Source organism: Equus przewalskii, chromosome 23 (genome assembly GCF_037783145.1).
Source record: "Equus przewalskii isolate Varuska chromosome 23, EquPr2, whole genome shotgun sequence".
Lineage (NCBI taxonomy): Eukaryota > Metazoa > Chordata > Mammalia > Perissodactyla > Equidae > Equus > Equus przewalskii.
This window is the reverse complement of record NC_091853.1, coordinates 8,533,924-8,546,561: the sequence shown is the minus strand read 5'-3', so window position 1 is coordinate 8,546,561 and position 12,638 is coordinate 8,533,924. Positions and strand designations below refer to the sequence as shown.

General features: G+C 39.1%; 1 protein-coding gene across 2 annotated transcripts in view; it reads right to left on the bottom strand.

The window, feature by feature from the left end:
- Nucleotides 1–10,140: 10,140 nt before the first annotated feature.
- DARS2 (aspartyl-tRNA synthetase 2, mitochondrial) overlaps nt 10,141–12,638 on the bottom strand; it is a 29,749-nt gene continuing 27,251 nt past the window's right edge. For both annotated transcript variants that reach the window (XM_008511179.2, XM_008511185.2), the window contains 2 exons: nt 12,367–12,442; nt 10,141–11,586 (listed from right to left, as the gene is read on the bottom strand). In XM_008511179.2, the coding sequence (XP_008509401.2) occupies nt 11,372–11,586; nt 12,367–12,442 (291 nt within the window). In that variant the 3' untranslated portion in view covers nt 10,141–11,371. The remainder of the gene's footprint in view (nt 11,587–12,366; nt 12,443–12,638) is intronic.

Here is a 12,638-nt window from a genome sequence, read left to right as displayed (position 1 = left end):
TACTTAGGTCAAGTTAATGAGGATAGTAAGATTAGTAAACCAGTGGGTTGCCAGTTAATTACTCCCAAAATTCCTGAAGGAAATAGCTCTGGCTTCTGGCAACATCCCAAAGCCTAAATATTAAATACTTCCTAATCAAATTTAAGCTCACTAATTAGCCCTTGAAAGTGGGTAGGAGCTTTTGAGTTACTGTTTTTCTTAAGACTTTAATACTTTTGATAGCTTAAGAATTGTGAACATTGCAAATCTGAATGGATAAAAACGGTCACTCCTTTTCTCCAAAATAAACCCTCTGTTGGTAGAAGTGAGTTCTAATGTGTTCAGGGTATGAGGGAATAGTATGTTTCAAGCTCTGTTAGCTCTAGCCACATGGACATGCCATGCTTTTTTGAGGTTTCTTCAGGCTTTTCATGCTTGCTCTTTCTCTGCAGGAAAGGTAAAATACCTTTCAGTGCCTGGTGCTTACTCAAATGTCTCCCCCGGGCTCTGAGGCCCTATGTGAGACGGAACCACCTGCACCCGACTCGAGGTCTCTTAACCTTTTATTCTTCATCCTACCCCCACTACTTGGTGTTACATGTTGACTCATTTTCCCCTTTCTAAGAGGTAAAACGCCATGGAAGGGATTTGGTCTGTTCTGTTTGTTGCAGTATTAACAAGCCTGTTATACTCTGTATTTACTGAAATAACTGTAGATGTGATAAGATAGTCTTTGAGAAGTTGTGGAGATTGACCAGGTACCGAAAGACTGAGGATAAGATATCCTGAATGTGAAACGGGGAAAATTCTATTTCAACGAAATAGGCAGCGAAGTACCTCCTATCATGAAGGTCTATGGCTTGGGTGACTGCCTGGTTGAAAACTGTCCACAGTCATGGCTAATGAAACAAATCTGAAGGGCCATAAACGAATGAAAAAGAAAAATAATAGCTCCTTTTTGAATGCTTACTACATGCTGAGTGTGTGTTTTAGTTCATCCTTTTAATGATAGCAGGTTAGGAATTAGCCTCCATTTTATGGGTAAATAGGCTCAGAGGATAAGAAAGTTACCCGAGCCCACACAGGTGGTAAGTGGCAGAGACCAAATATACAAGAGCCTATCTCATTCCTAATTGACAGAATTAGAACATTGAAGAATAATTATCTTTAGGGACTGGAAGAAAGGACCAAAAGCACTAAATGAAACACTACAGGCAGGAATATTGAAGTCTTCTCTTTCTGTCTGAAAAGCCCCAACGGTGTCATCAGGATGGGGGGAAAGCTGGCTTGACCGAGGATTGTTTTGGAAAAACTTGGAGGCTTTATGGAGTACAAACTCAGTGTTATCCAATGGTGGAACTGAGCGGGTTTAAAAAAAAAAAACAAAAACCCGTTGTGACCTTAAGACTCTGGCACTGAGTGGGAAGTTGGACTACTCAATCTCGGGGATGCCTTCCAATCCTAGGAACCTGTAATTCTATATATAATCTCACACACTGCTCGAGCACTGGGGGTGGCGTGGGAGAATGGAATGTGTAGGTTGCTGTTATACCCTGCTATCTTTAGTGTGAATCACTGATTCCCAGGTTTATAATTCCAATATCCTCCTCATTTATTTGAAAACTATATATATTCATGAAAAATTATACCCATTTACTAAGTGAGATCCCAGGTAAATTATTTTCATTGAAGAAAATGGAAATAACCCATTAGTTGACCCCAACCCCACCAGAAAGTCAACAAATGGCAATTCTAGTTTAGTCATGATCTGTTTCATTTACAGTATGTCCTGCCAAACACATTAAGGAAGGATTTCCAGGGTCCGGCCCTGTGGCCGAGTGATTGAGTTCGTGTGCTACACTTTGGCGGCCTGGGGTTTCGCCAGTTCGGATCCTGGGTGCAGACATGGCACCACTCATCAGGCCATGTTGAGGTGGCATCCCATATGCCACAATTAGAAGGATCCACAACTAAAAATATATACAACTATGTATGGGGGGGGTTGGGGAGAAAAAAAAAAGGGGGCAACAGTTGTTAGCTTAGGTGCCAATCTTTAAAAAAAAAATAAAGGATTTCCATGTAATTATGTTCTCAAGCTGGAAAGTTGGGTTCCATGATTCAAAATCAGTGCTTGTTTATCCTTCAAATGTCACAGCTCTTAAAATACATAAATTGACTTTTTCAACTTTTATAAAGCTGTACATTTAGGTATTTTAAAGGTATCCTCATGCTCTTGAAAATCCCTGGGCTTAGAAATGATATATTGCATGCTTCCTTCCTCCCTCTTCTTCCAGATGTAAAACTAGGGAAAGTGTTGGTGTTCTGTGCCATATAGACGATAAAGCTGAGATTGGACTCCTGTTTAACTTTTAAGTGATCTATTCGTCCCAAGCCATTTTAGTTAAAAACTGAAAGAAAGGTCAATGCTTGCTAAGAATTAAGCTACCATCAGCAACAAGCTGCCGACATTTGAGGGAGTATCTGCTTTAGGAGGTCTTCCCTATTGGTTAGGCTGGTCTCAGGGCTTCTCTGCCTGGCTTCACCTAACAATTTACTGCATCATCTCAAATATGATCTGTTTATGTGTCAGTCTCCCCTGTGATGCTAAAAGCCTCTCCAGGACGGGGACCACAATTTATTCATCTCCATGCCAGACCCACCCCTCGCCCCCAGCTCCTAACCCAGAGCTTGGCATGTATGGGTCAACTATCCATTTAATAATTCACCCAAAACGTGTTTATGGAGCACCTATTATGTACCAAGTAGTCTCTCAGATGCTGGGAATAGATACTACAGAGAATACAGACAAAAGCCCTGCCCTCCTGGAGCTGACATTCTAGTGGGGCAGACAAAATAAGTAAGTAAAACATAGAGTATCAGATAACGTGGTAAGTGCCAGAGAGGAAAAATAAAGCTGAGAAAGGCAGGCAGAGGGTGCTGGTGGGGGGCAGGGCTCTTTCAAATGTGGTTGTCAGGGAAATCTTCACTAAAAAGGAAGCATTTGAGCAAAGACTTGAGGATATTAGGGAGTGAACAATGCAATTATCTAGAGAAAAATTGCTAGGGGAAAGCTAGGGCAAAGGCCTGGACATGTGGTCACACTGGTCAACACCAGGAAAAGCAAGGACGCCACTGTAGAGGGAGCGGAGGGAGTGAGGAGGAGCGCGGGAGGAGGTGGTCAGGAAGTAGCAAGCGGCAGGTTACGGAGAGCTTGGGAGGCCACTGTGAGGACTGTTCTCTGAGATGGGAAACCACTGCAGGGTTTTGAGCAGAGAAGTGATGTGATCTGGAATGTCAGCAAGATTGTTAGGAAGCTTTTGGTGTAATGTAGGCATCAGAAGATGGTCACGTGAAACAGGGTGGGAGCCTGGAGGGGTGGAAAGTGTCAGATGCAGGATTGATTTTGAAGGTAGAGCTGACAGATAGTTGAGACAAATAAGTCTCTCCAGACTCACTTTCTTGCTCTCATCATAAAGCAGGACAATTAGGTGTTTACAAGACGACTTCAGAATGATGTCTGGACAAAGGAATGTTACACCCTAATAATAGCTACCTTTATATGGCGCTTCCTTTATGTCAGGGACATATGTCAGGGACTGTACTAGCTACTTCCATATATGACATCTTATTTGGTCCTCACAGCCCTGAGGAAAAGACCTGAGACACTGCGTAAGGCAGAACAAAAGATTTTTCTTTTTACTATTTCCAAGCTCACGTGTGATTTCGATGCTAATGCACTATGGCCTTATTCACGTTTACGGTGTAGGTATTGGGTAGCATGGTGGAAAAGACAGACACCTCTTAGACACAGATGGCAAAAGATGAATGTTTCTGCTAACAGTGAGAAAAAGGCCCCTAAAGAAATGTATTGTTCTGTGAAGGTAATTTGAAGTTTTTCATATCTTGCTTTACTTTGGTCTTATCTTTCTTATAGACATTGAATTCAAGACTGATAAGTGGTCAAAGTCAGCCCCCTTAGATATGGAACAATTAAGGCCAGGTCTAGCAATGAGGCTTCTGCCCTTGACTTTCTGTATAGTCTCAGGCACAATGGAATTATAAGCCATGGATTCTAGACTCAACCTTTAAACCACTATTTGACTAGGCAAGAGACTTAAATTTGTATAATGTGTCCCAAGTATTCACCATCTCAGTAATGGAGTTTCCATGTATACAAAGGCCTGTTTCTGGGCTCTCTAATTTGCTCCATTGACTGACAGGTCTGTCCCTGCACCAATACCTGTTAATCAATATAACTTTATTGTACTTCTTGGCATCAAGTGAAAATATTTCTTCACCTTGTTCTTCCCCAGGTACAGACAGCAGTGTCTGGCTAATTTTGGATCTTTGCTTTTCCACAGAAATTTTACAATCAACTTGTCAAGTCCCCTCTACCCCCTAAAAAAAGAAAGAAGCCCTGTTGGGATCTAAATTGAAGTTAATATTTTGTATAGTTTTAAAAATTATTCTTTACAACGTTATAATATGACTGACATGCAAGAAACTGAACATATTTGAAGTGTATAATTTGCCAAGTTCTAACATACATATATACATCTGTGATACCATCACCACAATCATGATAATGAATACATCCAAAAGTTTCCTTCTGGGGCTGGCTGGGTGGTGTAGGTGTTAAGTTGTGTGCTCTGCTTCAGTGGCCCAAGGTTTGTGGGTTTGGATCCTGGGTGCAGACCTAGCACCACTCATCAAGCCATGCTGTGGCAGCATCCCACATAAAATAGAGGAAGATTGGTGCAGATGTTATCTCAGCCACAATCTTCCTCAAGTAAAAAGAGGATGATTGCCAACAAATGTTAGCTCAGGGCCAATCTTCCTGAGCAAAAATAAAAGAATGTTTCCTTCTGAACTTTTGTAATCCATTACTCTTTCCCAACTCCCCTGTCTCCAGGCAACTACTCATCAACTTTTTTTTTTTTAAGATTTTATTTTTCCTTTTTCTCCCCAAAGTCTCCTGGTACATAGTTGTGTACTTTTAGTTGTGGGTCCTTTAGGTGTGGCATGTGGGATGCCGCCTCAGCATGGCTTGAAGAGTGGTGCCATGTCCGCGCCTAGGATTCGAACTGGCAAAACCCTGGGCCGCCGAACGAGAGCATGCGAACTTAACCACTTGGCCACGGGGCCGGCCCCTCATCAACACTTTGTTACTATAAATTAGCTCGTTTCTAGAATTTTATATATCTGTCATTTGTCATACTGTGGTGGCTGCGTGTTGCTGAAAGCTATGGCACTGGTATTTCAAATACTAGCAGGGTCACCCATGGTGGATAGGTTTCAGCAGAGCTTCCAGACTAAGTCAGACTAGGAAGAAGGACGTGGCCACTATGAATAGGACCCTATGACTAGCATCAGAGCGTTGTCTGATATAGTGCTGGAAGGTGAGAGGATGGTGCAAAAAGACCGGGCAGGGTTCCGTTCTGCTGTACACAGGGTCACTAGGAGTCGGAATCTACTCGATGGCACTAACAACATAGTATAAAGTAAACAATACAAGATGTATTTTTTTCTCTGGAGATTGGAATTGAATTTAATCTATATAACAATTTGGGAAGAACTGACATCTACATTGCATCTTCCAATCCATAAATATGGTATCTCACTTTTTCTGTTCCTTTTTTCCTGTCTTTTCTTCTCTTTCTCTCTCCCTTCCTTTTCTTTCTTTCATTGTTTCTTTTGTTATATTCTTGCCTTCTTTTGAATTGTTTTTCATTCTGTTTTGAATTGTTTCTTATTGTTTTTTTTAATTCTTTTCTTTGTAAGTTATGCACTTTAATTTTATGCTTTTAGTAGTCACCTCAGCCATTTTTGTTTGTTTGTTTTTGTTTTTGTTTTTTCAAAGATTTTAAATTTTTCCTTTTTCTCCCCAAAGCCCCCTGGTACATAGTCGTATATTCTTTGTTGTGGGTCCTTCTGGTTGTGCCACGTGGGACACTGCCTCAGTGTGGTTTGATGTGATATATATATTCTTTGTTGTGGGTCCTCCTAGTTGTGGCATGTGGGACACTGCCTCAGTGTGGTTTGATGAGCAGTGCCATGTCCGCGCCCAGGATTTGAACCAACGAAACACTGGGCCGCCTGCAGCGGAGCGCGCGGACTTAGCCACTTGGCCATGGGGCCAGCCCCCTACCTCAGCCATTTTAATATGAATATTTAAAGTCTAAAATAATGAACATCTTTACTTTCCTCCTTAAAAGTACAAGAACCTTAGAAAGCTTTAACTTTGACACCTTCCCTGGATTCATTTACCATTGTGTTCAGTATTTTAGTTCTATCTTGTTTATTTTTTATCCCACAACTTAGATATAATTAATACTGCCAATGTTTGTTTACATTCAGTCATAAATTTACTATTTTCTTTCCTAATCATTCCTTCTCCCATCTTTAACTCTCCCATATGGATAGGGCTGCTGGATAAAATATAAGACACCCGGTTAAAATTGAATTTCAGATAAACAACAAATACATTTTTTTAGTGTAAGTACATCCCATGCAACATTTGCAATATTTGGGACATACTTATGCTAAATTATTTGTTGCTTAGCTGAAATTCCATTTTAACTGGACTTCCTCTATTTTATTGAATTTTTTTTTTTTTTAGGAAGATTAGCCCTGAGCTAACATCTCCTGCCAATCTTCCTCTTTTTGCTGAGGAAGACTGGCTCTGAGCTAACATCTATGCCCATCTTCCTCTACTTTATATGTGCAACACCTGCCACAGCATGGCTTGACAAGCAGTCCGTAGGTCCCCACCTGGGATCTGAACTGGCGAACGCCGAGCCATCGAAGTGGAACATGTGAACTTAACCGCTGCACCACCGGGCTGGCCCCTGGGCTTCCTCTGTTTTTATTTGCTAAATCTGGCCACCCTATTTGTGGATTAGTTTTCCTTCTTTCTAAAGCACAACCTTTAGAAATCTCCTTATAGAAGATCTATTAGTTGTAAACTTTATCAGTTTTTGTTTATCCAAAATGTCTGAAATTACTGAAGATTATACAAGGGCATATAACTCCAGGCTGAGAGCTATTTTCTCTGAGCACTTTGAAGACAGTATTCCACTGTGTTCTTCCTCCCATTGTTACTATTGAGAAGTCAGCTCTTGGAATACTTGTACATTTCCTGTCTTTTCTCTCTGGCTGCCTTCAAGGTTGTCTCTTTGGTGTTGGAGTTCTGTAATCAAGGAGTGAATTTAAAAATAATTTATAGTGCTTGCAATTTGTTTGCTTTCCTCAGTTTCTTTCATCAATTATTAAATTCTCAATCATTATTATTTTGAACAATTCCTGTCCCCTTTTTCTTCTATTGTTTCATTTTGGCATTCTAATTAGACATAGTTAGTCCTTCTTACTCTATCCCTCAAATTTTTCAAGCTCTTTTGTATTTTCCATCTCTGTCTCTGTGCTGCCTTCTGAGTAATTTCTTCAGGTTCATCTTTCAGTTCATTAATTCTTTTATCCGTGATGTCTTTTTAAATCATGCATTGAATTTTAATTTCAATGATTATATTATTTCTATAAGTTTTATTTTGCTCTTTATTTTTTGCCAAATTTGCTTCATCATTTTTATTAGGTTTTATTCCTTACAGGTTGGATTCTTTTATTTTATTTTTCTGAGGAAGATTTGCCCTGAGCTAACATCTGTGCCAATCTTCCTCTATTTTGTACGTGCTGGCCGCCAATGAGTGGTATAGGTCTATGCCTGGGGACTGAACCTGGGCCGCCGAAGCGGAGCGTGCTGAACTTAACCGCTAGGCTATGGGGCTGGCCCTCTCTTTTATTTCTATAAATATCATATATACTTTGCTTATTGTCAGACTCTACTCCAATACATGAAATATTAGTAAATCTGATTCTGTCTGTTGTGTCTGCTGATAATGTCTGACAATGTAGCTTGTTTCCTTGTGTGTTTTGTGATTTTTTTTTTTTATTGTGAGATTATGTTCCTTGGAACTTTATCCTTAGAAATTCTTTGAGGATTTGGTTTAAGGTGTTTTCATCTAGAGACAATTTTACATTTGCTTTTATATACCTAGGAACACTTTGAATCTCAGCTTGGAAAGTGTTCAAACTTGTTAAGTGCCAGCTTGTGGCTGTTACTACTCAGAGAAGACTTTTTGCCCCATTACTTAAAGACTTGTGATAAGACCAGTGGTGATAATGAATGTGATTTTTTAGATACTGTATAATGAAATGCATCAACATTTGAAAGATTTGCAGTGAACCAGTATTTTCCAAATGATCAATGGGTGGTATTACAAGATCATGCATAAAAGCTGTATTCAACATACAAGATAGACCAATGGACTTTAGAAAAGTTTATCAACATGATTTCAGAGTCCACATTGCAACTAACCTTTGAGGAACTTGTCAAGTTTCAGTGTAGTATTGGAGAAGAATATCCATAATTATCAGAGTAGGCTATTAAAATAATCCTCGCTTTTCTAACTTCAAATTTGTGTGAGGCCCGATTTTCTTCATATATTTCAACCAAAACAACATATCACAACAGATGGAATGCAGAAGCAGATAAGAGAATCCAGTGTCTTCTATTAAGCCAGACATCAAAAAGATTTGCAGAAATGTAAAACAATGTCATTCTTCTTACTACTTTTTGTTTTGGAAAATAATTATTTTTAAAATAAAAATGTTACTTGTGTTAACATGTAACAGATTATTATCTTAAAGTGAATTAATAAATATTTAAGAAATTTTAATTCCTAAGAGAGCCCTTTGGGGTCCTCAATAATTTTTAAAGAGTGTTAGTGGTCCTGAGATCAAAAAGTTTGAGAACTGCTATTCTTAGGTGAAGAAATGGGAGCCTAGAGAGGTTAAATGACAGGGGAAAGGTTGCATAATTAGAGAGTGGTAAAGCCAGGAATTAAACTGAGATATGTCCTACTCATATAGGTTCTTTCTCCTAAGTCCATTGTCTTACATACAGAAGACTGACTCAGATGTGCACTTATTGCATGACTTACATATGCAATTGTTAGATAGATATCCCATCTAATATTTTTATGATGTACCTGGTTATTTCTTGTGTTACAAAGTAACTCAATTTCCTTGAAATAAGAAAAAAGTACCCTTAAGGCAGCATGTTTAGGATGAGTTATGCTTAACAAAAAATCAGCAGCAAGGAATGTGGTCAGCGTCACCGACAGTTCTGGTTCTTCAGAGGGGGATTCTGGAAAAAGAGCGGCTGTATAGATGCATTGTTTTATTCAACCCAAGAGCCCAAGAGCATAAAACAATCCTGTCAGACTCATCATCTGACATATCTCTTCCCAACAAGGAGAAACTGTTTGGAAGACAAAGCTCTCTTGAAGCTAATAGCAACTATCAGTGCTGTAGCTGGCAATGGCTTACCTTGTTCTTAAAACTTGCAACATAGGATAAATCTAAATTCCCTCTGAGGCTGGGGAGATGGGATTCAAAATAAATTTGGCTTCCAGTTTACAATTAGTTCATGCATTCCAAAATCCTGGCTGTATTGTTTTCAACTTTATCAATAAGTAGTTTATCAATAAGTAATTTTTAAGAAAATATTTAATTTAAAATTTCACCCCACCTCAAGGATGAAGGTCTAAAATAGTGATAACTCCTTGGATTTCAGAATAAGCATTTTTTTTTTTTTTTTTTCTGACAGGACTAAAGAAAAGCTGAGTGATATCCAAAGTGATTAGGTCTCTGAGATGCCAACACAGGATTGTCTGATTTCTGGGGACATGGGACCTTTAGTATTTATAACCTAGAAAATATTCTCCAGATTTTGTGGTCTTCTATAACTCTCATTCCCAGTATAGAAAGATAATATTCTGGTTAGAATTAGGCTCTACACAGTGAAGAGTGAATTTATTGTACTTAGAAATTAGGTAATGTCCATGTGGGATAAATAGATGTAAAACTGCATTTCCCTACCCAATAAAGAGCATTTCTAGACATTCTCTCCACTGAGAAATGGTAGGGAGTTGGACACCATTTCTCACCATGAGAACCCTGCCAGCAAGGATTTTCTGGCTCCAGGATACACCCACAAATGGGGAGAGATTGTGTTAAAGGATAAACTTTAGGGAAAAGCTCCACCTAAAGGCGAATCAGCTTACTGCAGAAGTGAAGGACATTCACACTCACAAGCATCACAAATTGAACCTGAAGTGAGATGGATTTTATTTTCAAACAGAGAAAGATTACAGCATCACATTGCTTACAGCACTAGAAAAACAGGCAGGGGCATAAGACTGATACTTGGTGCTTATAAATTATAAATCTAAAGAATGTCAAGGCAAAAGTGAAGATAAAGTAGAAAAGAACAATTTCATTGATCGAGGCCTTGTTCCCATTTTATAATTATTAATTAATTATAAGCTTTTGTGTCAACAGAATGTGCAAGAAAATTATAGTGAGCTAGAGTTCACTCTTTTTAGATACCAGAGCTTCAGTGTTCACTTTTTTATACATTGAGGTTGGTCTACGGTCAATTAATATTTTGAATTACTTACGATGAGGGAAAGTGTTCAGGGATTAACGATTACTTTTAAGAGTAGAAATATAAACAATACTGATTCATAAAATTACTGTTTTTTCCCCAATAGATACAGTTTTGCTTCATGTTAAACTATAAAATACTTACATCTGTATCTGTTTACAGATGGACAATATCATTATCTTACATTTGTGGAATGCTTTATAGGTTTTCAAAGCATTTTCACTCACACTATCTTCCACATACATCATCTCCTCTGATTCTGGCAACAAGAGCTCTGTGGGGCAGGCAGGGCAAGCACTGTTCGATTTCACGTTGGCGGGAAGGGAGGCTAGGAGAGGTCTGTGTAACTTGCTCAAGGTGAAACTCTGACTAAGATTATGTGACTTTCACTTCAGTGATTTTTTTGCATTATATCATGTTTCTTCTCACTGTATCATGTTGATAATTGAAATGTCACTATGTAGCTTAATTTGTAGGATTCTCTTGATGAGGCTGGTTGAACTGACCCCTCCACCAACTGACCAACCTAATGAGGCAAGCATTTTTCCATATTTCACACATGATTTGATTACCTCTGTCCGAGGCGAATAATCTACTGTCTGGGTATGAAAAACATGATTAGAAAACACTAAGCCATTATATTACTCCAACAAAGAGCCATCTTTCACACCTCTCCAAGTAAAAAGAAACTTCAAAAGAGTCCCAAACAAAAAAATCCTAATAATGCATGTTATCAACTCAAAATTGGATACCTTCTATCTGTTTCTTCATTGTGGTGAAGAATGTTGCCTGGATTCCTTCCTCCTAAAGGCCTGATTGTCAGATCTGTGGCAGATCTCAGGATCAGATTTTAGCCTTGGGGAAACAAAGAGAACAAAACTCTAAAGCTCAACTTTCTGGATGGTGTGGATGATCCAATGAGCTCTTTTCTGCTTCTGAGTCCGCTGGCCAGGAGACCCGGATATGATAGGGCTTCAGTTCCTCAGGAGGGATAGAATCTGGGGCATTGCTCATGAGGTCGTACCCCCGGAAGGATTTCGGGAAGGCTATGACATCTCTGATGCTTGGTGCTCCGGTGACAAGACATATCAGTCTGTCTAACCCTGTGAGTAAAATACAAAGTTAAAAGAAAAGAATGTAATCTAAGGTTGGGAGTGACTTAGTTTTTCTATAAAGGTTGTAGAGAATTTTTAAATAAGAATCTTTAACAAGTTGCGGCTAAGCATAGTTCCTTGCCTTTTTAGGGAACTTTTGTTTGTTTGAGAGGTTCTTTTCTATCTCCTTCTAGAAAAAGGCTCAGAACTAATATTCACATGCTCCTGGGATTAACAGTCACAGCAATTAATAAGTCCTTAGCAAGGGCTTACTAAAGGTTGAACACAATTAGGTGCTGTGCAGGGCACTCCAAGAACACAGAAGGAGGCCCCTGTTTTTGAGGGCCTATAATCTAAGTGAGTTTCCTAGAATTTCACACACTCTTCCTTGCTTGATAAAACAAGCAAGGTGAGCAATCATGGCCACCAGAAGGGCAGTGAACATTCCTACTTTCACACAAGCCGAGTACTATGGAGCAGTGCTTTCCAGACTCCTATGAAAGTGTCTGTGAGCCCCCAGGGATTTGAGCAACATTGACTTAAGATGCTGCAGTTTTATTTTATTACAAAATATTTCAAATGCAAATTATGAGCCAAGTTTTATCTTTATAACTGGTAGAATATATTTTAAAAATATATCATTGAAATGAAAACACAAATTCTTATGGAACTCTTGGGCTTGCCCCCTACTTTCTTTACTCCTCCACCCACGCCCTGTAAGCTGAGAGCCCAAATTCAAGACATGGGGCTATGGAATGAAATCAGCTTGTAAAAAGACAGATGGTTTACCTAAGGCAATTCCTCCGTGAGGGGGAGCCCCATAATCTAAAGCCTGGAGCAGATGGGAGAGCAATTTCACATCTTCCTGAAATTCAAAAGATAATTCAATTTAAATACACACTGAATGTCCACTAAGTGCCACACAGTATGCTTGGGTGCTAAAGGGAAAATAGAAATAAAAAAAATACCTTAGGAGGTTTACAGTTTAGTAAGAGAATATGACAAGTCACGGATATTAAAACATGCTGAGAGATGCCTGGTGCTCAGTAAGTGCAGCTGTT